At 38.4% G+C, this 27,955-nt stretch overlaps 1 protein-coding gene across 3 annotated transcripts in view; it reads right to left on the minus strand.

Moving 5' to 3' along the window:
• Positions 1-16,808: 16,808 nt before the first annotated feature.
• ADGRV1 (adhesion G protein-coupled receptor V1) overlaps positions 16,809-27,955 on the minus strand; it is a 310,923-nt gene continuing 299,776 nt past the window's right edge. The window contains exons 92-94 of one of the 3 annotated variants that reach the window (XR_007201088.1): positions 23,195-23,291; positions 21,653-22,006; positions 16,809-17,570 (exon numbers count right to left, since the gene is read on the minus strand). Coding sequence is in view for 1 of the 3 variants with exons in the window: in XM_048292637.1 (XP_048148594.1) it covers positions 17,560-17,570 (11 nt within the window). In the remaining 2 variants the exon portion in view is untranslated. The remainder of the gene's footprint in view (positions 17,571-21,652; positions 22,007-23,194; positions 23,292-27,955) is intronic. The other 2 variants (XR_007201087.1, XM_048292637.1) reach the window with 2 other exon arrangements.

Consider the following 27,955-nt stretch of genomic DNA (forward strand, 5'->3'; position numbering starts at 1 on the left):
GCCCATTTTTCCTAGTTAAGAATTCCAAGAGAATAGATCATGGTAACATCTTCAGGTCTGTTTAAAAAGTTTATTTCAGTGTTAAATATGCAATATAAACAAAGAGAAACCTGCAACAGTGTTTTACAGCTATATAATTATCTCCTATAAATTAAACTAAATTGTCCCCTTCCCCATCATTTAACAGGATAAGTCAGGAAAGACAGTTTTTCTGCTGCCCATTATTTTTTAGTGCATCAACGCTGTTTATGGTGACATAGTTGCACATCACTGAAGTAACAAAGCTATTCTTCAGTTGCACAATGTAATACTGACCTCCCAAACAAAACAAAGGAAGAAAACAATACCTGGCCTATGCAGAAGTAGATAAATGTAATTTAAGTAAACTTTAAAGCCACAAAACTTTCACTTTTTTTCTGATTTTCCCTTTTTCCCCTTATAATTCAAAGTAATTCAAAGGAAGTAATGATCTTCTCTTAATCCCTTTGCTGTCTTCTTCTTCCTATATTATATTCAAACTTTTTAATGATTCAAAATATCCTACTTCTTTTTTGTGCATATAACTTATGCTACCATAAAGCCTCATATAAATCTGTATTTCCTCAAAGAAAACCCATTTCATCCACCTTTTTGACCCAAAATGCCTTCTCAGAATGAGCTTGAAAATACACTATAGACTTTCTCCCCCTGATCATCTTTTATGGAAAAAAAATCCCTAGGAGTACTGACTAGATAAACTTTTGAATTCCTTGTATAAAAGTCACATTTTATTCATGGTATGAACTAGTAAATAGATGTTTGCAATATAGGAACTATTTTAAGGTATTTCAGCATTATTATCATGAATTATCTCACAATGAATGCAAATTGACTTACCTTGAAGGTGATTTTATCACAGGTTAAAAGCATTCAGAGGAACCACTAATATTAGAGCTCACTGCAGTGAACCTGTACCTTTTTACCTGGGAGATAACACATCCTACCTCTGTCTCATGATTATCCCTCCACCCCCCAAAAAACCCCAAAAAACCAAAGCACTACAAACCACAAACAAATGAAGCTTTAAAAAGGTTTATAAGCAGCATTTTCATGTAGCTAACATAGGGAAACACTGTTCTAATGAAGGCTATACTACCCAACATTTGGGCTTATAGTTTTTTGCTTCCCATATGCAATTAGAAAGTAATTTTAAATTACATTAATTTATTTGGGATATATTTGGTATTCTTCTATGACTTTGCATAACCAAATACTAACTAGGTTTCTGGCACAACCAGAAGAAACAAGAAATATTACGCTTGAGAACTTGGTTAGGGTTGAAACAGAGTACAAGCAGCATGTTTTATTTGCTACTGCAAAAGGCAAGCTCCACTGTGCTAAACCTCATTCTCTTGGCAACTAGTTGATAAATACAAAATACTCCAACAAGTCATTCTTTTACCCTTGGCTCAAAGTGAGCAGATCTGAAAGTAAAGAAAAGTTGCTATTATCACAATTAAAGAGCAGTGCAGGGGGAAGGAAGAAACCCAAATTTTGCAACTGGCCTTTCCACCCAGAATGTCCAAGCAGCCACCAAGAGAGAAGCCAGACATCTCACCTCTGACGAGTGCACAGATATTTTTAGCTCAGTAGTGCAATCTGCAGTTTTTAAGTGCATTGCAACAGGAAAGTCCCTTGCTGAAAGCAGTGAGAGGCCCTTCAGGAACCTCTGACAGAGCAAATTCCCCATCAACATGCATCTACCTCTATCACCTGCGTCACTCTGCAGGGATAATGTGGAGAGCCCCAAACACAGGCAGGCATGGACAAAAGGGACTGCGGGTAAGGAACAGCTTTGATTTATGTGATCCAGAGATCTGTTGACTGATTACACGAAACAGAGATCTGTCCAGTTCAGACAAGGACAGTTTAGACTTGGACGTGCCGTTTTGTTTTCCAGCTTTATAAGAAGATGTTCTTTTTCTGCAGCCCACAGATCTTTCTAAACATGGTGACAGTTTTAAAAAGGGGTTTCAAAATGCTGTTACTGGATTATTCTACAGAGCTGTGAATTGTACCCAGGAACTGAACCAAACACTTTTCTCCAGCCCTCCTGCAAGGCAAGCTGTTGACAGGAGGAGCAAGCACTCTTGTGACCTTTAAAAAGTTTTACATTCACAAAGGCAACCCAGACCCCCAAGAAGCCTTAAGGCTAGCGTTGTTACAAGAAGACAAAGAGTGGAAAAAACCTAAGAGCAGTAGAGCCTGCTGAAAACCAAAAGCTACTGGGATTTATCACTGGAAGCAGTGTGTGCTATGGACACAGCCAGAATGACATAGCAAGAAACCTTGTCATGGTGCCTCTACTTAATTTCCTCAGAGGCAATGGGTGTCATCTGCTTGCTTAAGTTTAGTCCTACGTCACTCAGCAACGTTTGAATGTCGTGGGTGAGCACAGAACACACCACACTGAGCAACGTAAACACAGGCAACCACCTTAATAGGGGTGCTATGGGAACACTGGGTCTTGTCAGCAGGATCCAGTCACTGTCCCCTCTGAGCAGGGATAGTGAAAGTGCAGCCTCATCCTCAGCAAGGATGTCTGACTCTCAGGAGCAGCTGCAGGGAAAATCGGTCTCTTGGCTCCTGGTCTGAAAGTCCCTTGGCTCCTGTCTCTAAAAGGTGCTGCTGACACCAGACTGTCTGGGGCGGGGAAAAGAGACTGTGTCACCATGTTCCCCATGAGGGTCAGATCTGTCCACACATGCACGGGTTTTATATTCTTGGCTGCTCCTCCAGAATTCACAGCTGACACTAGTTATTTCTAGGAGTTGTTTCTCTCCAAAAGGAAAAAGCAAGGGTGGGGGAAGAAGATGGTTGCAATTATTTAAATAAATAGCATATAAGCAATTGGTCTTATTAAAGAAATAGAAATAATAAGCTCAGCCTTTTCACATCTTGTGTGCTTATATGGATTATGACAAGTCCAGTTCTGTACAATTAATTTCATGGATGTATGATTTGCTTCTACATGATAGTACATATACCTAACTGCTTTTTTTTCTTTTCTTTATTTTTTGAGGAGGTCATGTTACATAAACACAGTACATAGAAAAGGCAAAAATTATCATCAAAAGTAGGATTTGTGGCTCACTGATTAAGTTTACTGAGTTAAAAGGCTGAAATTTTTTCCATTCTGTTGATTTCCTTGTAGTTCACAGATTTTTAATTAGGTTTGGCTCTTTAACTCAGTTTCATCTAGCTCTGATTCATGACTGCTGCATCACTAAACCTGCAGTAAAAGAAATTTTCACCTTCCCCAGTCACCTTCCTTTCATGAACAAATAGAGGAGTACTTCTCTCAATCCAGTCAAGGTCAGCACAAACAAAAGACAATCAGAAAAAGGCAATTCTGGGGGAATGACTGGACACAGATCTGGGAAGAACATTGTGTGTTCCCCTGCACCAACATCTGAACAGTCACTGGCAACACACCTAGATATTTTGGATGTTACATGTCTGTCGAATAAGTCAAAGATCCAGATGTAGAATCTAGCAATGATTACATTCTTCTGGTGTCTTTCAACCCGTCAGCTTGTGATTAGGCTACAGAGAAGTATAAATATAATGGTTTTTAATCAGGTATGTTTTTTAGGATGCTGTTTTATTTATTGGAAAATGGACATATATTTATTTCAGTTCATCAAAACAGTATTTTAAAAAACTTCTTCTAATTATTTTTAGAGGAAAGGTTCTAAGAGGAAATTTCTCTCGTAAATCATGGAGGACAGGCATTCAATTGTGGCATCAGCCTTCCCAGTATCACGTCCATGGAACAATGAGGAGGAAATTGCTAAAAGGTTTGTATGAATGCAGATTATGAAATTTAAACTCTTACTTCTGAACTGAAAGGAATGAAGCATCCTATAGGGTAGGTTCACTGTAAAATTAAGGGACACAGTTTAGCTCATGCAACTTACTAAAGATAAATTATCTGCGTGCATTCTTGCATTTTGCTTCATGGTTTCTTTAACCCAAACCTTAGAATTCTGCAACCAAAACTGCAGAATGCTCCATCAGGCTTGCATCTTCACAGATCCAGCATGGTACAACCAGTGTACTCACAGCTGCTCTGCATGTCTAACAGATGGCAGGCTGACAGCACATTGGTTATGTCATTGAGCCCACAGGTTCATTTTGCACAGACTCTGACAGGTTCAGAGGAACTTCTTTAATTCATTTGTAAGACAGTTTGTTTTTTTATAGTAAAATACACCTTACAATTACTGAAAAATATGCTATATACAGTTTTGTCCTGTGTGTTCCAGAAAGCTGAAAGTCCTGCCAGCCAGCCTGTGCTCAGTTTTCTGACACCCACGTTGTCTCCTTAATAGACACTGCTCTAATTTCCATTGCTCTCTAAAGCAACTGATGCTCTCATCAATGAGCTATTTGTCCTGTCACTCTGGAAGGGCAGCAGTGGTGTCCACTACCCCCATGCTTGCAGAGAGAAAAGTAGGTCCTTTAATACAGCTAAGGCATAGGCAACACCAAGGATTGCTGCTTTGAAGATGTGTTATCTGAACCCCCATTTTCCTGCAATCCTCCAACATTGCTGTGCCCAGAAACACTCTTCCTATGTTTAGTTAAGTGGAGGCTGCTGAAGTAAGGAAAGTCTCCTGTAAGCCCTGTGTTCATGTAACCTTTTTTCTCAAAGTGCTGCAATTTCCTGTTGAGTTACGTAAAACAGTGGTCACAGAACAGATGACAACTAAATCTTACAATTTGCAATGACATTGTTATGTTTCTAATATAATGGTTTGCTGACTTTCTCTTTAGAGCCATGAGTGGAGTCTGTACTGCCCATGTATGAAAGAGAGAGAGAGAGATATTCCAGAGCTCCATCATAATACCTCTTAATGCCTGCATGAGGAAAGTTTAACTATGGTTAACTTTTACAAAAAATATGACTTCACCTTTTTAACCTAACATAAACTGTAGTGTAGTCTTCCATTTAATAGGATCTTATTGCTGCCCATCTTCTTCTTTGATTCATTCTTGGGGTAAAGGAGAACTCTAAGAACTAAGCAATATTTATGCTATCCACTGGAAACCTACTTTTCAACAGAAAAATTTTCCTATGAAATTATCTCTTACTGAGAATATTCTGTGTGCATTAGAGTTCATAAATATACATAAATAAGGACAAGCTAGAACTCAAAATATATAATTTTCTCTCTGAATTTACTCCAGGTGACCGGTGTCTTTGAAGAGTGCAGTCCTTGTAGCAACACTAAGACATAAGCAACACTTGTAGCCAGATACGGTTTAAATGCCATTATCCAATCTAACTGCTGAAGCCATAAGCTACATCAAACAGCTACCAAAAATTTCACCCTGATCATTTCTACTAAGCATACATTTTTGCTTGTGAATCCAGAGTAATTTTTCTGCCATTAAAGTCTTAGCATGCAGGAGACTTAGTATTTGAAAACCATCTTCGTCATCTCATTTTTCTGTTTATAATAATATATTAAGAATTTTGAAGAACACTTTCTCATCTTCACCTTCCCTACTTTTTTCACTATGATCTCAGTAGTCTTCAGGCTTCCGAAGCTGTGCAAGCTTTATATAGCAATATATACCACATACTTTCCATGTCCCACATCTTATAGCATGACCATAAAGTATTAAGTAAAGCCTCAGATAATTCTGGATTTGAATGAGGTTTCATGTGAATGAGTCATAAAACACACAAGGAGCACTTTCTGTAAAGATAAGGGAAGGGATTCTTTGCTAGGGAGAGCTACCCAAATTATTGCCTTCAATATGGTTTTTCAAGTCCATGTGCTTCTTTTTAAATAAGGGAAGACCAGGAAATTTCTATAATCAGCAACACATTCCAGCTATTCTAGTCTAAAGCACTACATCAAGTAACTTGAAAGGAAAAAAAATTAAGATTTCATTTTAAGATTGCAAAACAAGATGTTTTTCAAGCAAACAAATTAAAAAGGACAGCAGCAATTTATTTTCCATATTTAAAATGCTTTGCTTCTTCGTCCTTTTATGAATATTATAAACAATCCTCTGAAGGCTTAAAAATAAAACTTGTTTCCTTACAAAAGAAATTTGTTCTACACTTTACTTTATGTAGAGCTTTATTTTTAAAATGTCCATTGAAGCTAACCTGGTAGAACACAGGATACAGAGGTCAGACTAAAAGAGTGCATGTGAAATTTCCTAGTTTCCTGGGTTTATATTTGTGCATGTCACTTGGATAAACACTGAAAACAATCAATGGAGTCATCTATTATTGCAGAGTTTCTTATAGCTATTAAACATTTCAAGTTCTTTGGTATATGTAAAGGAAATTTTGGAGGTAAACTTGACATATTCCCATTTTATTTTATTATGTGCTCTCTAATGGTATGGCCAATATGTGGTAATTTTTGCTTAATAAATTACAAAGCAAACCTGCACATCTATTTTCTCACTTCTGTTTTCTTTACACATGTTCAATCTATATGTTTGAAAAATTTCTAAAAGCTACATTATTAAATGAATAGTTTTTATGAGTTTAATTTAGAAATAGGGAAATATATTGGAAAACAAAAAGGTGCGTTAGAAATAGTAGGCCTTGTAAATGGCACAAGGCTATTTTTGTTTTATGAAGTGTTCTGTCTGGGAAAACACTTTGACTGTAGCAGCAGGAACACAGCTGGTGTGTGCATACCAGAACATACAACTGCTGCTGGAGTGAAACTATTGTGTTTATTGTTAAAAGACCAGGACAATGCCGGGGCATCCCTGGATCTAAATCCTGCAAAACTTGCTCTGGCAGGGAGCTCCCCTGCAGTGTGGGTCCAGCGCTCCAGCTATTCTGACAAGTCTTGTTCCTAGCTTGCTGTAAACAGGAAATTGGAGTGGAGAAGCCAGGAAAGAAGTACGAAAACCCCTGCTAAACATGTTGTGTAATGAGCTGACAAGACGTGCTTGAACAGAGGGCTTACCGAAAAGAAGCTGAGTCATGTTTCTGTAACCAATGCCAGATTTCCCTTCCCCAGCACCCTCCCCCACCTTATTATTATTGTTGTTGCTGGTTTTTGTTATTAATTTTTATTATTATTTAATATTTTCTTGTTTTCCTGAGTCAGCCCTGACAAGTTCCTTCACTGCCTGGGTGATTGAGAGCAGCTGTTTATAGCAATCATCTTGATATCACACAAGACTGAACATCCCACAACTTCTCAGAAACACTAGCACAGAGCAACAATATTTAAAAAACTTGACAATGTCATTTCCATTATCAGGAGTTCCTCTTTCATGGACTGTACTATTTTTTTAAGGAAAAGCAGCAGGACAAACTAAATGTGATTGCAAGGGCACTGCACAAGCATAGGGAGAAGCATTCATTATCATACCCTCTTCAGCCTTCAAAGACGGTAAGACTGGTCTTATTCTTACCTGGCAGTTGGTGAGGAAGCAATGCACCACAAACTCATTCCACTGCCTGGAGGAGAAATCAGAAATAGTTAGTTGCTGTAACTCTTAGCATTCTGCCAGGCAAACAGGGCAGTGACTGGGCTGCTGATGGGAGCAGGGTGGCATGAGTTGCAGGCTGAACTTTGCTGCTTAAACAAAGATAGCAGAAGAGACAACTTCTCAGCTGGAAGAAAGGTGTGGGGATTTTTTGTCTTAGATATAATCATGTAAAACAGATACATCTTATGTAGTCCATCCTTTACTAAAAAAAAAGTTTAAAATTCATGAAAACAAAACAAAAAAAAATCTAAATTAAACAAAAAGTCCAAAACCAACCAACCAGACAAAAGAACCCAAACGTGAAAAACAAAATAAATAAAGTTCTAATTTCAATTACGATGTTGTTATCAGAGCACAGCACACTATTCTGAGGTTTGATTTTTGATTGCATTCATATCTGAACATTAAAGACCTCTTTCCTCAAGTCAATTGATAACAAGAGAATCTTCATCAAAATAAAAATAAGTAAATGGCTAATACATTGATGAGGAAGGTTTGAAAACATAACTGGAATGAAATGTCACAAGCCTGATATTCACACTAATAGACACATGCATACACATCACCTTCAAACTTATTCCTTTTGAGAAAATTCTCTCCTACTAATTTTTTTTTGAATGGCTAGGGTTGATGATACTGATTTTTTTAAATGAGAAAATAAAAGAAGCTGGGCTAGCCTTATCTTGTCTTCTTAGATTTATTTTGTCACCTTTTACTGTTATCTTCATTTCCATATAAAATAAAAAAGGAAATATATTCCTCACCAGTGTTGATTTCCTCGGAAAACAGTGGCAAGTGGCAAATAATTCATATTTGCTTGTTTTGCCCTTCCTATCTTATGACAACCTAAGCCAGTTTTCTCTTTCAACTGCCCCTAAACCTGGCCCTGCTCATTTTATGCAGAAAATAGCAGAGGTGGTCTGTGCTAGCAGCTCCAGTTTGAGTCCTTAGCAATACCAACTGAGTTTTAATTAGTATAAAAAAATTTGTCAACCTTCATTCCAAATTGCCTTAATGGTTGTTAGCATCCTTCACTGAGACTATATACAAACACCTGAGGACAATACCACTATAGCTGCCCAGAGCTGGGTCATCCACCAACTGTCTCTTTCTGATGTGGCCCAAATTATTCCTAAGATAAATCTTCCTACCTGTGAAAAACTCAAATATCAGTAAGATTTTTGTCCTGCCTAGCACTCCTACTAATTTTTGTCTGACTGTGCAACAAGCTCCCCATGCCTTCCAATGCTGCTCTAACACTTGTGTTGCACCACTGCATAATGAAAAAAACAACAGAGCACATCACTCAATGTTTGATGATGAAAGGTGTGAAGGAGACTAAAGGGATAAAGAGGACCAATAGAATGGACCAGACAAGTCTTCAACTCTGTCATGGTGGAGGCAGCTGTGTGTTAACCCTGCCCCAGGGTCACCCGCTGGGAGGTTATTCCTCTTTCTCTATCAAGTAGTGCCCAAGGGTGTGATTTCATCTTGTGCTTTCTAGTACTTCCAGAAAAGCTCCAGTCCCTGGAGTGAGGCAACGTAATTCCCACAGTATCTTTGGAGTTTTGTCTGCAGTAACTTTCCAACCACCTTGTTTTGTGAGAAAAGCTTGAAACCTAGAAACTAAAAAAACTCAAGTTCCAAAGAAAGGATGAAAAAAAAATCATCAGCGACACCCTGAATCGTGCTTGGAATCTTACCAAAATTGTGCATAGCTCATTGCTTTCCAAGAAACTTGTGTCCTATGCAGTGTCAGCAAGTACATTCTGATCTTTCTTTTTTGACCTACGTGTTACTGACTCTGCCCTGTCCCAGTCCAGCAAGACCGCAAATTCAGGGGACGGAACTGGGAGAAAAAAATTCAGTGATTTATCCCATCATGAGTTCATCATTAAGGCTGTGCAACATGCCTAGAATATTGAATTAATACTGTTAGTTGTCATTAATTTTCCTCGATGATGGACAAAGAGAGTGTAGCACATGCTGGTCTTACCTTCATACATTAATGAACCTCTAACTCCACTTCTAGAAACGAAAATGGGGAAAATAATCCACTTGGCACTTCCTAAACATTTCATGAGCATTTTCTCTTGGGTATTCACAACAAATGCTATCTTTCCTTTCATCCTTCGTTTGTCTTTGCTTATGTCATAAATAACCTTGCAGGCAATAAAATTCCTTATCTCTTAGGTAAATAAACTTAGCCTATTTTATAAACTTTGCAGTAGGATTTTTCTTTTAGAGGTGACACAAATGCAAAACTGGACATTCATTTGTGTAAAAGTATCTGTAGATTCATAACTTCATACCCTGTCTTTTTGTGAAGCAAACTAAAAAAGTAAGGATGTTCATTGTCAGCAGCTCCAGCATGGCTTCTCATGTTGTGCATGTTGGTGTTCCTTTCTCCCATCATATTCTGAACCATATGGAGAAGGGGAAATCTATTTGCAACACAAGATCAATGTGTGGCCAATGAATAAAGAAAAGGTGTGCGGAAAACATGACAGTTAATTTATTTTGGATCCGCTCTCATGGTAAGTGAAGACATGATGAGGAGTTCAGGGAGCTGAGCATGAAACACTGCGGGTGAGGAGATGCAGAGAAGAAGGCAGAAATTATGGGACAGGGATAGAAATGAGTCGTCCAACTCTGTTCCTTCATCTTCATATGTATTACCTTGTGAGCGGACAACCTCTTTTCACTTTTCATGTCCCTCTGTTCATGAAAGCTGTCATGCAGATATTGAGTAATTGTAAGACAGAATAAAACCTGAGCTATTGCATCAGGATTTGACCCTAGCTCTTAAGCTGGCAATTTAGAAGAACACACCATTTCCACCCAAAGAATGTCAGTACCATCCTGGTATTGGGATTACAAACTACACAATTAATTATCCCAGTACACAAATGAGGATATAAAATAATCATAAACCAGTTCATTTCTGTGTTACTCAGCAAATGGGAAAGAATTGATAATTAAAGAAAAAATACAGGAAAAGTGGAGGGGAAAGTTTTATTTAGCTTGGAGGAAAGTAGGTAAATCAGCTATGTGCAGCTATTTACTGTGTAAAAATCTTCAGATAGTAAGTTTTAAAAACATGGGGTGTACAATCTATAAACATAGAGAGGCTTGGGAAAAAAAAATCAAACAAAATAAGGGTCTTCATTTTATCTTTAAAAACAGCCACTCTATGGCTAACAAACAGCTCTTATGAGAGAAAAAGGTTTCAAAATGTGTGATATGTAAAACCTACACGCTAATAGCAATTTTACATAACATGGACTCATACATGCTGTGGAATGCACTTTAGTTAGTTCCCAAAGATGCTGAGCTGGTGAAGAATATTGAAAGGGCCTTAAAAAACAATGACTGTGCTATTCATCCTGAAAAGACACATATAAACAGAAATGGAGAAATCCTAAAATAAGCCAGGAAATTTGAATTTTATTATTTACTGATCTGTATGCTGCAGCTAATAAAAAATCTGTAGCAGCATTTCACTTCATCTTAGCTAGCACATCCTTATGTTACAAAAATCCAACTATCGCCATCACAAATCTTCAATCAGCAAGTTTCTCAGCAGAAGAATAATTCCTGTATTAGCATAAAATAAGTAATACTTCATTATCTCTCACTTTCATTACTATCCCAGACCCTCACGGATTAAGAAAAGTACAAAATGTAAACAAGGGAAATTACCTTTAACTCCAAAACTTCCCAAAACTTTCAAAAAAACCTTTACATATCCAATGTCTTAAATAAGGCATAAGAAATGCCATAATGTGGTACAGTTCTCTCTTGAATAGCGTATCAGGGTTAGGTAGAGCAATGAAAGACATGGAGGAAAAGTTGCACAAGAAATTCCTGATTATCGCTGGGTCAGGCTCATAGGGTGACAATTCTCTGTCAGAAAATAGCTCTGGATTTTAGGAATTTTGACATACATCTGCAAACCTTGAGAGGTCATTTCATTTCACTTAAAATAAACTTTATCATAAATCAATGATTTCCCTTCTATAATAGCTGACATGAGTGATAAAACAGACCAATTCTACCTGCAGAACTATTAATACTGTTTGAGGACATGACACATCTTAGAATGGGAGAATAGGAAGTCAGGATACAAGGACAGCACTAAACACAGCCACACAGTTTTATGACAAGCAGTCTTTTCCACTCATGGCTTCTGCTATGATTCAGTCATTACTCAGAAGGGAGAGAGCATCTAGTGAATGAATCATCAGGCTCTATCCTGTAGCAATTTTGTTTTCTCTAGTGGTCTTCCAAAGTCGAATGACAAGTCTCAACCTTTGCAAGTCAGAGGGATCCAGCCAGGAGCCACACTGCCAGAAGCAAATGAGTAAATGGATAAAAAGGACAAGGCCGTACATGACACCATTTACATTTCCCAGCCTTGACTATATGTAATCAGACATCTTCACACAACCTATGTAAGTAGTCACACAGCAGTAAATGAGGTTATTAATGGAGATAAAGTGACTTTTGTTTAGTTGAAAACAGAATCCTTGGTAAAAGGCATCTTTAAAAATAGAGAAATGTTTTGGCTACACAAGTTACTCATGTAGAAGGTTCCTGTTTTCTTTCAGTTACCAGTTCACTTTTCTCTCAATGTAGAGAATTAAAGCATAGCTGAATGCATTTGTATGAAATATAAAAATAACACAACTTTAGTCCAATCATAATAATTTTAATTGCACTGTCAGTCTAAACACAGCATTTTAAAAGAGCTATCATGATCAGATCCTTTCACCTCATTAATGGAAAATTATTTCTAAAAGCCAGACAAAAATGACATGCCCAAGATTGTCAAATGACAACACATTTGCTGAAGGTTTGAGGTGTGCAGGCATGCCTTATTTTCTGTTAAATGTTTAAGAGTGGAAGTCCCAGAAAGGAGGAAAGTTTTGGTTTCCTCATCCCAAATAAAATTTCTATTGGTAAAAGAAAAAACAGAAAAAAAATAAACACATGAAAAGCTGCATGTACACATAAAAGTGTGGTAGGTTCTAAGTCAGTCACATTAAAACTTTATGAATTTTTTTCCCCTTGAATTCTTGTTACAGATAAAATGAAGCAATGTTTTTGCAGCATGCAACCTCAGTTAGACAGCCTTTTCAAGACATAGCACAGTCTCATGAGAAGATCTGCTAGTTCCTGGGTTCAGTCAGGTCTGCTTTGAAGTTAGTTGACAAACTGTGTTCATTTTCTAAAGAAAACAGAAGATAAAATATTGGCAAAAAGATGCCACCTCTCTGCCAAACATCGCACAAACTAAAGTAAACAACTTCACATTAATGTATACTTCTGGTAGTCCAGAAGTATACCTTTTCACAGCCAAATTAAACAACACTGTCTTTATTTTTATATGGTATCAGCATGAGCAGATAATTTTTTAGATGTATAGACTTCATAATAAAGTTATTACAACTCTTTCTTTTATAGCGCAGCATAGCAGAAACCTCTCAAGAAAATTCAAATACTTTTCTTTAAAACAGTTATGCTTGCACATATATATATATATAGACATATATACAAAAATAATATATACATAAAAATATAATAAGAAATACATACTACACATACATATATACATGTCTCTGCATTAAAAAAAAAAGGTAGAAATTGTGTTTTATGTGATATTCAGTTTTATATCAGAAACAGTGGCAAATGTTGTTTACACCTAGGGAATAAAGTATTTTTTCATGATAAGAAGGAGTTATCAGCAAGATCGCTGTTGTTCAAGATACTCATAAGCAATTTAGATAAAAGTATTGATGGTGGTATGACAGTAACCTCTGATGATACAAAACTACTTGGAAGAGTCAGAATAAAGCCAATTACAAAGTCCTACAGTAGAGTCTCTTGGTATTACACTTGCTGAATAACAAAATGCCACATGGAATTCAGTATCATAAATGCACCTCTGATACGCAGGTAGAAAATTATCCCTATTTCACACATTAAGTCATCTGTATATGTCTTCCTTTTTATGCTTGTGGGTAGCTTGCCAAAGACACCAGGTAAGACCCCAGGCAGTGGAATCTCCAGAAGTCTTGAAATGTGGGAGCATTTGGGGACCCCTCAACATGGGAAGCATATGGGGAGCCTAAAGAGGATGTCTTTTTACCAGACATAAGAGACATTACAAGACTTACATATTTCAACTCATTAATGATCATTACTTTCTTAAGCATCCTTGATCATTTCTGCACTCCCTTCATATATCTGATATTTAATGGTTAATAATTTTTTCCATTCTTAAACTCGTTATAAAATGTCAGCTTTCTCACACACATGATGATATCTTCAGATGTCATGAAACCTCCTGAGGCTGAGAGAAAAGCCAGTGATGCAACCTTCCTCTGCCAAATGAGATTTCACAATTTGTTCTTCAATGTTTGCTTTGACTTCAAAAAATATATACTATATATTTCTATATCTGTATTAAGTGGAACTGAACTCTCACTACTAAGAACTTAGTTACAAAGCCTAAGGAAATAGTCTCTGAAGGGTGGAGAATTTTGTGGAGCCTCTGCCAGCTGCTCTCCATTTTCTTTCATCCTGTGTTTATCCTCGGTAGAGATATTAACTCAACCACCCAAACAACCAGTACCGTAATTTCTAGCCCACAGAGGAGTAACAGCCCACTGATTCTAAACTCATTCCTCTGCTGCCTTGGTGAGGGCAATAAACCCAAGACACACGAGGGCAAGAGTGCAGAAGGTGGCACTTACAAACAAAGAAGCAGCTATTATCTTTCTCCAGCTTTCAATCTGTGCACGTACACAAATAAAGATGGATTGTTAACCCATCTTAAGCTAGGCATTAAACACTACATAGTACCACTTTAACCATATTTCATCCTATTGTCTCAATAGGTTTCTCCTGTTTGTCATCCTTTTCTAATTCATTTGGAAGCCAAAATACCTGGAGAGCACAATGGATCTATGACTAAGTAGTAGCTAATATACAGCACTCAGAGTTGAAGGAAAATTCCCTCCTGGCCCCCAAAAGAGGATGGCTGTATTCCAAGGACACGACATACATCGTGGTTGCAGTATCTACCCCCAGCTCCATTGTTGGCTCCTAAGGGGAATTACCACAGTTAGGAACACCCAAACAAGAAACCCTGAGCTTTCACAAAATAAAACAAGCTATAGCCACATGTGCCACTTCCTAGGCCAAAATTTTGCAATGGTGTCATGAAGTTGTGACATAAAATTATTTAAAATTTATTAAAGTTGTACTTTGCAGAAGAGGGTGGTTCTTCAAGGATGAAGCATGTATGAATATTAATGCTGATTAATTAACACTTGAATGGTCATTGAATGTTCTGTTTTAAAGATGCCCCTCCTAAAATTAAGTATTTTGCCAGCTATTTTATCTAAGACCTGCTGTCTTTATTGGTCTCTATAGAATTTTCAGACTCTCAAAAGCATGAGTTTTTTCACATAGTGGTATAAAGACATTAGGAAATTTTTCAGCCCAAGATAACTTATATGTGTAGCTAACAGTTCAACCAAGGAACCAAAGAGAAATCTGTTGGGGAGGCATTTTTTCTACTGCATTCATTATTCCCTGGTCCTAAAGCTATGATATTTCATAAAATTAAAAAGATATCAAGACTAAGATTACTCAGTTTAAAGAGGGTCACTGATACAATAGGTAGTTCAAAACAGAAGGTCTCTGGTAATGAAATATAAATATCCGTAGAAACACTGAATAATACAGATTGGAAAGGGCCTCTGTAGGTCCCAAGTCAAATTCTGTTCTCCATCAGTCAATATTGTAGAGGTACATGGGTGCTTTTCCCTGTTTATACAGCCTTTCATAATTGCTCCTTTGGACTATAGCCACTCCTTAGTATTGCCAGTAACAAAAATCCCATTAACTTCTCCTAAAGCAAGACTGGGTTATAAAAACAAGCCCTTGATATATCTGTATCTGATTTACCTATTGATGTAACATCCAAGCCAAAGGCTGTAACATTAAATTTTTACTCAAAGATTCATATTATGGTGTTTTATTTCCTCAATAGAAGCCACAAATATGGCAAGAAATGTCTTTGTTTTATAATATAGAGATTTCAATGATAAAAAAGCTATTGTGTGAAAACAAAGGACATGTACATATCACAACACACACTGGGAATCTAATTTGTTAGGCAATCCAATTACTGAGTTTGGTCTCCTACAGTGAATTTACACTTGACCTCCCTAGAGTAAGGACGTTAACATCTGTTCCAGCTCTTTTATTTGTTTAGTAATTTCTTTCTTATAAATTTAGAAATGTTACGGTTGAAGTACATTTTGCATTAGATATAGATTAAAAGAAATAGGTTTTGCACAGTAAAAGACTTGCGGACATGTGGGTGCTTATTCAAAGTTTCTGTATAATAAGCAAATATCACTGTATAGAAGGCCCTATATCTCAACTCACTATTCTCCAGACTGAAGGTAACATTTTTCCTTACTTCTGTAAAATTTGGTTCCCTAATTTCTAATTCCATACAAGTCAAGGCTCTTTGGCATCTCCACTAACCTCACAGAAGGCACCAGAGGACTTTGAATGACGTTCATACTAGATGTTACTTTTTTCCTGATAACTCATTTAATGCAGCCCACCCAAAACCCAGATGGTAACAGATTTCAATTACTCTTGACATAAACTGGATATGAAACAGATGTGGAAAGCCTAATGTAAATGTGAGGACTGGGTTGCCTGAAATAGAGTTCAATATTTACTGTAGGATGTATTCTTTAGTAGCAAAGTTTTCCTCTTACACTCCCAAAATTATTACAAATTCTTACTCATGGAATATATAGGAATCATCTCTATATTAGTTTTTACATAAGATACTATGTTACTAGTTTCTGCCTGATCCTGTTCAGCTAGCCCAGCACTTCAATTACAATTAATTTTGAGTTTTTCCTTTATGTTTAATCAGGGTTTCTCCTGTTGTTTCTGAGATCGCTTGCCACTTCTTTGTCAGCAGGATTTTGTGATATTTCTTCCTCCCTTAGTCCTGTCAGTTATTACTCCAGCCTTTGCATTTACTACCTGCTGTCAAGGAAATCGCATGGGGCTGTAAGGTTAAACTTTTATCTCGCTGTGTGTCTATTTTCAGCACTGGTGCACATTGTTTTAGCTCTCTGCTTCCACAGAAGGTCCTAAATGTTTTCAGATTTATCCTAGGTGACAACACGGAGTTGCGCGTACCAGGTACAATAAGGTTATATCTACAACTTCAGCACACAAATTCATTCACTGTATATCAAAAAAAAATTAACTTCATTGTGTTTCCATTCTAAGCTTCTCTGCCAAACGTATTTCCAAAATAATTGCAGCCATTATAATTTTCCAGCTGAAATAACTGCACAATAGCAAAGTATTGCATGAAAATTCATGTAGTTTGCCAACAAATCCATTTTTTTAGTTACCTTTCACTTCCTCGGTTTGCATTCACTTAGACACAGTCATGACTTAAAAAAAACAAACAAATACAACTGTTCAGAAACAATCTGATTTGCAGCATTTCAGAGTTTGAGGGTATTTTTGGGTTCTTGCTTGTTCAAAGCTCTGTGTCTATAGACAGCTTTTTGTCTCCATGGACTCTTTCTCCTGTCTCACTCAGGCCCCTGACCCTTAAGGATGAAGATGCTTTCAGGTCTTCAGGATCTTCTCCCAGCTGAGAAATTTTCTTCTCCAGGTCAGCTTCTTGGTGTTGATGACTGAGCTTGCAAGGTCTTGTTCTCAGCCTTAAGATATTGCTCCTTGTGATTGTTACACAATGGCTTATGCATATCACATGTACTCAATCAGTTCTGAAGTTTCAAGGAAAATAGAAAAGCAAAACTCTACTGCTACTATTGGGGAAGAGAGAAACACAGCAGGGTGGAGATGTGATTTTACTGGAATGTGATCATCAAAACTTCAAACTTTAGCAGCCTTTGACTTTTTTCCAATGAAATTATTCCTTTTCAGCTCCGTCAAATTTTTAATGCACTTCTGGAATCATTCACATCCTAAGAGAGGGAAAGGACAAAGAGAAATGAGTGAGAGTAGTAGGGGGTGGAGGCATAAGGGTGAAAGGGAAAACAGCAAAAACAGAGAAATATATAAAAATCCTGGAGTGGTGGAAAGACATAGAGAAATACTTGCCACTGAACAAGTGAAAAACATGGATTAAAATTTTGCAAGAAATGTGAGATTTGCTGTTAGAATTCAGGATAAGTAGCAAGTGGCACACAAGGAGGCTGGGAGGGAAAAAGGAGAGGAATGCAAGAAGCAATTCTTGTTATGCAGGATGAGTTTATGCCATAGAAATAGTAGCAAGTAACCCTCCAGTGCACAAGTTATACTTTATTGCACAGGTTTCTGAAAAAATTACAGGGTACACTTTGAGAAAAAATTACTTTTTTTGCATTTGGTATACATCTTGGTAAATTTTAATACATATTTAGCAGAAGAAATCTTTCTACTCCCCACTGATAATGCTGGAGACAGCTGGTGTCTATTTTCACTGAAAAAACTCAATGTCAACCAATGACTCTAATATCTAAAGTCTAGCACATGCTCCAAAATCTTGACAACATGAATTCTGCCTGCAGAGTGGGACAGCAGACCAGTGTGAGAGGCATTTATTATGGATGATGGACAGCTTTACTCTGATGATTCAAGACCTGCTCCATCAGGCTCTGCCAGCAGCTCACAGAAATGGAGGAGAAGGAAGCTCATCATTGCTCTTCACCAGCAGTGGAGAGTGGGAGGAACCAGTGTCAGGACATGTCCCCACCTCCTCTCTCTGCCTACACAGGCTAGGTGGTAGCAAGGGTGACAGCACATCCTTAAGAAAGGGGCAGTGCCAATCTGAGTCTTCAAGAAACAGAAAGACAAGAAACAAAGCCCTTGTATGGGATCCTGGCCTTCCAGCCAGACTAAATCTCTTCGAACCACAAGAGCAAGATAAGTTTAGGGAGATAAGGAGACAAACACATTCTCTCCTTCACAGTTTATGGTTTATTTACCAAACCCTTAGGATCAGTAGTATATGGTAATGTTGCAATACCTTTTGGTGTCAACTCCATGAATGATGTAACACAAAGAGCAGGGATGCTCTCTTGGCTGCAGAACAATGCAGGAATTTTTTTGCAGACCATGCCCCAGCTGGAGATCTGAAGGAGGGTGTGTGTAAGGTAAATCAATCCTCCACATTGGGCAACTGCAGGTGGGACTTTGGACCTCAGTGTGTTCTTTGTGTTTCCTGACTATCACCCAGGCCTCTTATATGACTGCAGGCATGAAATGTCCATGGAAGTGAACTCATGGTGTGCAGCTGGCCTGTAGTTGCACAGAGGACCAAGGGCAGAATATTTATGAATTGGGCTAAAGACATTGTCAACTTTTTGTGAATTAAAATATTTAAAAATACAACCTTTGGAATAAAGTTGCAACTGAATACGGAATACATTTTATACTTGATCATCTGGTTAACAACATTTTGAAAGGCTGATAAAACATAATAAATACTTAAAACAGTGTTCTGAATTTAAATTGTAAAGTATTTGCATTAGTGAGGTCTTTACCTCCCTTATAAATCTGATCTATCTGAATTTCCACAGAAACAAAGAGGGTTTGAAGGACCTTCCTGCCTCACTAGAATGGCAGTGAATTTTATGAGACTGGGGGTTGTATTAGGTTGATCTTGCACACTGACTTTTTTAAACACAAGTAAATACATTAAGAAGGACATTAAGCCACCATGACATAACACATAGAGTAAACATGAAAAAATGTACCAGTTCTGCAAAGAGTAAGTCAGAAATAAGGCAGTATTATCAAGTTAAATGAGTCCTAATAAAATGTCTTCCCTGCTACCCGATGTCTAACCACTATCATATTTTCTGGAAGAGCCTCTTTTTAGCAGCCAAAAGGGCTGCTGGAAACAGCTGCCTTCCCCTCTGTTTCTATGCTACAAAAACTAGCGAACACCATTCACAGTTGGTTTGGAGAGCACTAAGTGATTGCTATGTTTATGAAATAGTATTCCTGTTAGTCGAGGAAATGAGTTTGACTCACCAGCTTGTTTATGAGTTTTGCTTTATGAAAGCTACTGCTGACCTCAGACTGGTGTTCCACCGGCACTCTCAAAACTCCTCCTCTGGGAGGATTTGTAGAAGATAAGTTCCCATTTCTGCAAAGACCTCCTGTTTATTCAGAATTTGTGTTTTTTACAGTATTCTCAAAGTATTATGGTGGAAGTGTCTCATATAATACACATAATCACAGAAATGCAGAACAGCATCTCTAATATTCTTAGTTAATTTACCCTGTGAGAGGATGATTTACTCTCTCTGATCACTGACTTCCCATGCCAGCAAATATGCAACAGCAAATTGCTGCGTCTAAATTCAAGAGTCACACCACAGGCTTTGAATTTATTCAATGCCTTAACAAATATAAAAATTAGCCTTTTGTATCCAAGTCAGAGAAACTAAAAGGTGAACCCTCAAGGATTTTGAAGTAACTAGGTTTGAAACAGACTGGGGTCTCAGCATTGCCATAGTAAGAAAGTTAGCTTACTGGAGAAAAGGGGAAAAAAATAGTTGAATCACTTGCAGAAATCTTAGTTTGAATGTTTCTTTTGTCTACTTGATACACACTGAAAAACTTTAATAAGACTTGTCCCCCTCTCCTTTCCAAGGGTTCATTCTCCTTTCACATGACTTCATTCACTTGAGGCTATTGTTCTTCCTTCCTTTGTTTTTGCCTAGCATATCTTGGAAACTGAGGCTGGAAGTTAAAACCATCATAACCCATACAAAATGAGTTTCAGCATGAATCAGAGATTTATTTTTTTTTCCAGCTGAAGGGAAGTCAGAACAGAAGATAAACTACCTCTATCTTCTGTACCTAAAGTTCACCAATGAAGATATGATAAGAAATTTGCACATAGGAATGTACAGCTATACAGCTTGTTTACAGATGCAAGCTTGTACGTTGGAATTTTATTTGAATTTGAGATTATTTTCCAATGCTTCCAGGATTTTAGCTTCTTAGGTAAGCATAATGGTACCCCTCACTATTGGAATTATTGAAAGAAGGGAGCAAAGAGAAATGAATCAGCAATTGTCAGCTCTTTTTTTTTTTCTTCTCCTTTGCAGAAATCTGAAATCTTAATTTCCTTTTTAAAGAATAAAAAGTTTCAACCTAATTATATCCTTTCTTTCTTCATCGAAGGGGTATTCTGTGTTCTGCCAAAAGACATTTAAATATATATTTCTCTTACCCTCTATGTACCAGGTTTCTCTTGTTCTTTTTGTGCCCCTTGTTATTTCTAGGAGGATAGCAAGACAGTGATGAGCCTTGCACTGTTTTGCACTAAAGCATCTGACTCATTTTCTCTCCTGCTGGTACTGCGCTGGCCTTACAGTAAGGCAGCTCAGGGATTTAAACTAGCAAAAAAACGCAGTACAAAGAAATAGTTTTGAAAGTCAAGAACCACAACATCATGGCTAATATTCAGTAGGTCAATGCAAGGAGCATCACCTGCCAGTACCCTAAGCCCAGTTACGTCAGATCGAATTTGTTGTGTAACATTCATTTTCTGGGGCTTACGAGCTGGCTTTGAGCATGCTAGAAATGCTTCAAGCACAGCACTGTTCCTGGTGGCTGCCAGCGGCAGTAAATGTAGAATGAAGCCAGCCTGTTCACAGTTCATATTGAGGTACTGTGTCAACAGCCTGTGATTTGAGGAATGCTTTTTGGACTGCAATCAAGTTCCTGAAGGACAGTGCAAAAACCAGGTCACAAGTGCGCCGTGCTCTCCCATTTCCAGCTGCTGAATCAAAGGGAAGGAAAGAGACAGGACTCAGTCTATCTACTCCTCCAGATGGACTGTGCCCGCTGATGTAGGTGCTGCATGAATATTTTGTAGCTGCAAGCTGGAGTTGCCAAGGTCCATGTAGTTCCACCTTGAAATGACCTTTTCTCAATATCTCCCCAGTTCTGAGTTTGGACAGGCTTTAAATATGCTAAGAAACTGAAAGGACAAAACAAAATAAACCAAGAGCTCCCTCACATTCTTGTGTAGGAAACTCACTCTTACCTGAGTTTATGGCAACTCAATGTCATTCTGTCCACAAAGCCCTTCTCCCTCTTCGTTTAGGCCTGTATGGCTGTCTACTGTCACTCTACTTCCACTTCTACCTGCATTCTTCTCTCCCAGCCATAATCAGATTAGATAGGTTTCTATTGTCCTCCTTGCTGGCCTTTCAAATAGTCTTTCTTTCCCTCCTTCTTCTCCCCTTAAAACCAATCTTGTGTCAAACCTATATGGTAAATTCACCAGCATTTCTGCTGAGAAACTCTTGACCCATCTCTCATGTGTTCAGATCCAGTGTGGTACCCACAGTCTCAAAAGATGCATTTGGAGAGTGAAGTCTGTGGAGACTGGTTACAGCTGGAAGGACAAAGACATGTGGGGTCATCTTGCCCTATGAAAATAATCAGACCATTAAGGGAGGTTTCATTCCTAGTTGCAGATAAGGGAAAACCTGGGCTGAAAAAAAGTGCCAAACAAATTAAAAGAAGGAGCTGGGAGTCACTGACTTTGAATATCAAAGAATGTCTGATTCATTGCAGAGGCAAGTTAACACACTGGAAAAAACTCACTGAAGAAATACGGGTTCAATGAAATGCATCTGCAATGCTTTTTTGAAAACACAGAAAGATTTTAATACAAAAAAATCAAAATGGTCAAATGGTCATTTCCAACACACTTTAAGAAACACTAAAACCAGACTACTTTCTCAAATATTGGAGAGAAATCAAGTACTCTGACTTTACTTTTTTTTTTTCACCATCAGTCTAAAGCAACTAACATTTTTTCAGCTGAACAAATGTCATACAAGGTAAATGAAAAGTGAAACTTTCCCTGTAATTGTCTTAACAGCCACAAAATCCATCCCCAGAAAAAAAAGTTTGAATTTATTTATTTTAAAGGAACCTCACTTCTGGTATTGACCTCTGCTTTCATAAATCAGTTGCTTCAGTCCAAATACTTCAAAATTTAAGAATTTAAACCTACCTTTTAATTTTAGAAACTCTTTCTGCTAAAAAAATAATCCCACCTCAGACTGTTTAGATAAAAACTATAAAGTAGGCAGGTGCCACTTCATTTCACATCTTGTCATATATATTAACAGGAAAGGCAATCAGATAGGTTTAAATACATCCCTCTTGGTGATGCAATCTGTTAGGAGAATTAGAGATAAGCTGAAGATCTGGCCTTACCCATGAAAGATTGGAAATACACCCATTAACAAGCTTTTATCCAAGATTTCCTGCAATTCATGGAGCTGAAGATCACAAAGTCTCTCCAGACTGAGCAGTTGCACTCCTACAAATTTGGGTAAATGTTCTCACCTCCAGACACACAAGTGAGTTTCCCCCAACATCAAACAAGCCCAAACCTCTGATAGTGCTAATTCAGTGACAATGAACTGCATCTGGTTTTAAAATGAGAAAGGGAATTTTGAGACCTGGAAACACAATTCTACACAAAACTGATAGTAAAGCTAGGAACTTTTGCAAATTTCTCCAAGATCTTTGAGTTATTTAGCTAATACTGCAAACAAGTATGTTTTACCTGTCAGGGTATGCTTCATCCATAATCAGAAATCCTGCATATAATTTGGAGGCTTGTGTGAAGGGGGGTCAAAGAACAGGGATTGCCTTGATGGTTTCTGTAATCCATACAAAAGAAAAGGTAAGAATTCAACAGATCTTTCCTTTAAATCAAAAATTATCACCAGTGACACTATACTTTAAATCTGTGTTGCTTACTAAGTACTTGTTTTTGGTTTGAATTAAATTATTCCAGAAATCTGTTTAAAACCAAAAGGGATAAAAACAGCTGTACAAATTTTTCTTGTGTCTGGGAAAAGAGATTAGGATGTTTGTTTTGTTTCTGTTTAGGGTTTTTTTTGTTTGTTTTGGGGTGTTCTGGTTTTGTTTTTTGGATTTTTTTTTGTTTGGTTTGGTATTTTTTTTCATTTTTTTACCTGTTTCTTTGCTTTTGACGCAGTGTTGGGAGCAGAGGAAAAAGATTGCTTGCAAATATCCTCCACCCCTCCAGCCATCAGAAAACCAGTGTTCCAGCTCCAGAGCACTGGCGCATCTTCCTACCATCGGGACTCCAGGCAGTCACAGACCCATTTCCACACAAGTAATACAGTTTATGATGTCATTACATTATTATTTCTTATTTTATTACTTTGTTATTGTAGTATTTCATTAATTCATGGTTTTATTATTTCAATATTTTCCTATTTTATTATTCCATTTTAATATTTTATTTTTATTATTGTTATTGCTGGTGTTTCACACCATAACTTCCCTAAAACAAGAAGTAGTGAGAGTCCAGAGGAGGCCATGATGATGATTAGAGGGCTGAAGAAAATCTGCTATGAAGACAGGCTGAGTGTTGGAGCTGTCCAGCCTGGAGAAGGGAAGGGTCTGGTGAGACTTTAGAGACTCTGTCAATGCCTAAAGGGGCTACAGGAGAGCTAGAGATGGACTTCTGACAAGAACATGGACGGACAGGACAAGAAGGAATGGCTTTGAACTAAAAGAAAGGAGGTTTACATTAAATATTTAGAAGAAATACTTCTGTTTCCGTTGCCCAGAAAAGTTGTGAATGCCCCATGCCTGAAAGAATCAAGGACAGGTTGGATGGAGTTGCGAACAACTTATAGTGACAGGTGTCCCTGTCCATGATAGGGGGGCTGGAGCTGGATGGTGTTCAAGTTCCCTTCCAACCCAAACCACTCTATGATGTGTGATTCCATGAGTATTATTGTTGCTGCTATTGTATTACTCTTGTTGTTATTCCTTCTGAAGATTTATTAAAAGAGTTGAAATGAATGCACATTGTGCCAGTCAAAAGGTAACAGGCAAGCAGTCCCCCTGACCAACAGCATTTCCATAAATCTATATTGCAGGGAAGAAAAACCACAAAAACCTCACATCTAGTTTACTTCCTCCTTGCCTCCCTGTAAGCCCAAGAGTTACAAAGTTATCATTGCCATACGTCGCAAAATTAGCATAAGGACAAAATCACCATAGTGGTGATGCAAATAAGTCTGCACTTGGCACAGGCTGTTGGCACTCAGTGACAGAATAAAGCAACAAAGGACATTTTTAGTCAATAAATGAGTTGCATCTATTCACTTCAAATTGCTATCTAAGTAGATAATATTTCTGCTGTTCTCATTTCTGAAATACCTCTCGTGTCTCCCTGAACATAATAAGGGAACACTGACCACACAAGTTACTTTTAGATTTCTAAAAAACTTGCACAGAATTTAACAAGCTATTTGTTAGTAGTTCAGTTTATTAATCTGGGAAGATACTGCCCCAAGAGTGGCTAAAAGTACATAACTGTAGGTGCTTCTTTGGGAATGCTGAAGTCTGAAGAATACTGGCCTGAATTTCTGGCGCAGATAAAGCTGCCCACAGTTCCTGGCTCTGTATGTCTACTTTAAAAGTTAAAAGTTACTTGATTTTTCATTTAATGATTTTTCCATCTCTGAAATGGGGCTAACACTGCAGTGTCTTTCAACATGCCTTGAGAAGTGCTGTACAAAACATTGACTGACAATATCTTCCTGGGATGACTGGAAGGACAACTCAGCCGAAGGTCACATCAGTGGGTTATTAAAATATAAACACAACACTGGTTTGAGTACATTCTTTTGGGGTCATTGTTGTGGTGCCGGAAGGAAAGTTGTCTGCTCTTACTCCACCTGCTTTGCCAGCAAGAGGTATGATTTGAAGGACTCATGAAGGAGGAGGAGGGGACAGAAGAGGTGAGCAGGCAAAGAAGAATCATCAGTGCTCCCAAGGATTTTCAAGGATGTTCAAGAAGTACCCTAGCCAGCACCTGATTTTCCACAGCAATCACTCCCACAGCAGCCGATCATAACATCATAGAATCATTTAGGTTGAAAAAGACCCTTAAGACCTTCGAGTCCAATCATTAAGCCAGCACTGCCAAGTCCATCACTAAACCACGCTCCTAATTGTCACATCTACACATCTTTTAAATGCCACCTGGGGTGGTGACTCTACTACTTCCCTGCACAATCTGTTCCAGGACTTGGCAACCCTATTAGTGAACAAATATTTCTTAATATTCAATCTAAACCTACCCTGGAGCAACTTGAGACTGTTTTCTCTCCTCCTATTGCTTGTTACCAGGGAGAAGAGACTGACACTCAAGATGAAGCAGCTGTTGGTAGCTGGAATACACCTTTAGTTCTCTCAGCCTCATGGAAATCTAGATAGATGAAGTGCAGAGAGAGTTTCCCCCACTGGGGAGACATACTTGTTAGGGTATATGTTTGCAGGAGGAAGGTGAAGGGACAACACACCTACACAGCAAAGAAATGAGGGATATGCTCCACAGAGCTGCACATGTGAAGCAGCCTGCTTCCCAGCACAGGGCCACATAAGAGGGACAGATGCTCAGGCAAACCTGAGGTTTGAGGTATTTCAGTTAGGAAGAGACCATGACCCTGCTGAAAATGCAAGCACCTGTCTTTTTCCACATGGCAGGAGAACTGGCGGACAGCTGGGACATCTGCAGGCTCAGGAAAAACAGAACTGCTACAGGTGTAAGGGGCTTCCCCCAGCAGGTGACTTGCACTGACTTGGACAGTGGGTAAACAGCACTCTAAATTTCTTTCTTGATAAAAATCCCATTCCTCTTCTTTCCCAAGCCACCATAAAAAGTACTGATAAACCTCTTTAGGAGAAAACAAAGCACTGAAGTAAGGTCATTTCCTTGAGGGAAGCACGTACCATAGCTATGTTGGTTTCTGCTGGGATGGAGTTAATTTTCTTCACAGAGGCTTGTATGGGCTATGTTTTGGATTTGTGCTGAACAGGGAGTTGATAATATAGAGATATTTCTGTTATTGCTGAACAGCGCTTACACACAGCCAAAGCCTTTTCTGCTGTTAATACACTTGCCATGCTGGTGAGGAAGTTCGAGTTGCTTGGAAGGATGGGAGGTGACACAGCTGGGACAGGTGACCCCGACTGACCAAAGGGATATTCCAGACCGTGTGACCTCAGGCTCAGTATATGAAGTCGGGGAAGAAGGAGGAAGAGGGTGACATTTTGAGTGATGGCGTTTGTCTTCCCAAGTGTCTGTTCATGTGATCGGGACCTGCTTTCCTGGAGATGGCTGAACACCTGACTGCCCATGGGTAATTGTTTTGCCTTGTTTGTGTGTGCAGCTTTTGATTTCCCTAATTAATTGGTTTTATCTCAACCCATGAGTTTTCTAGCTTTTATCCCTCAATTTGCTCTGTGATCTCACTTGAGGAGAAGAGAGCAAGTGTCTGCGTGGGTGGGGCTTGGCTGCTGGCTGGGTGAAAGCACAATACCTCTAAAATCTTTCAGCTAAAGAACACTGGACCATTTTATCAGTTTCACAAGGGATCTCCATTCTTCCTAACACATATCCCCATGTGAAAGAAATCCAAGCCTAGAAAAACACCTCATTCAAGCTCATAAAAACCAGATTAGATGGGTGAGATAGTGTTTACTTTCTGAGACTCAGAGACTGAGTCACTTTCTCTTCCTGTGCTGCCTTTGTTTTAGATTAGGACATATGAAGCTCACTGCCAGAAGTCATCACTACTGGGAAACGACAAACCGGGAAACTGCATGTTTTATTGTTGGGGACTTTTTTGTACTCACATGACCCTTGTTATATAATAATTACACAGGGGGAAAGAAAAAAAGAAAAGCCACAGATGAGTCTGGTAACTGATAGAAAATTTAGAAACAAGGCAGCAGTTGAAAAAGCTCCTAGTGTTGCCTCAAGGTGCTCTGACAAAAAGTTGTTCTCTTGCTCTCTCCTCCTTACAGGACAGTTGTGACAGCCCACCTGCCATGCACTGGCACAGGAGAGCTTTTTGCTCTAAGAAAAAGCAGTAGAGAAAGGGATGCAGCCACTGCTTTGTCAGCTCTCCCCACTCCGTCCATCATGAATCCCAGAGTGGCACTGCTCAGAAGCTGGGGCAGTGCAAAGGAGATTTGCCATCCTAAAGCTGTGGCAAAGAGTCTATTTCCACTTGCTGGGCAAACTCCAAGTGTCTTCATGGTGTAACCCAGGATGCTTTTGCAGAAGAGGGGTGCTCATCACTGTGAGCTGCACTGAAGCATCTAAAGGAGAAAAAAAAGGACCAAAAATAGTTAAAATCAAGCTCTGCTCTGCTGATAGAGTCCATGCATCTCAGTACTGAATCAAAATTCCAAAATTTTGTGTTAGAGTTTGAACTTCGCTATTATTTTCCAAAAGTTTTGAATTAAATGGAATAGTTTGGGTTGAAAGGGA

The sequence above is a fragment of the Corvus hawaiiensis genome, chromosome Z (genome assembly GCF_020740725.1).
Source record: "Corvus hawaiiensis isolate bCorHaw1 chromosome Z, bCorHaw1.pri.cur, whole genome shotgun sequence".
NCBI classification, from domain to species: Eukaryota; Metazoa; Chordata; class Aves; order Passeriformes; family Corvidae; genus Corvus; species Corvus hawaiiensis.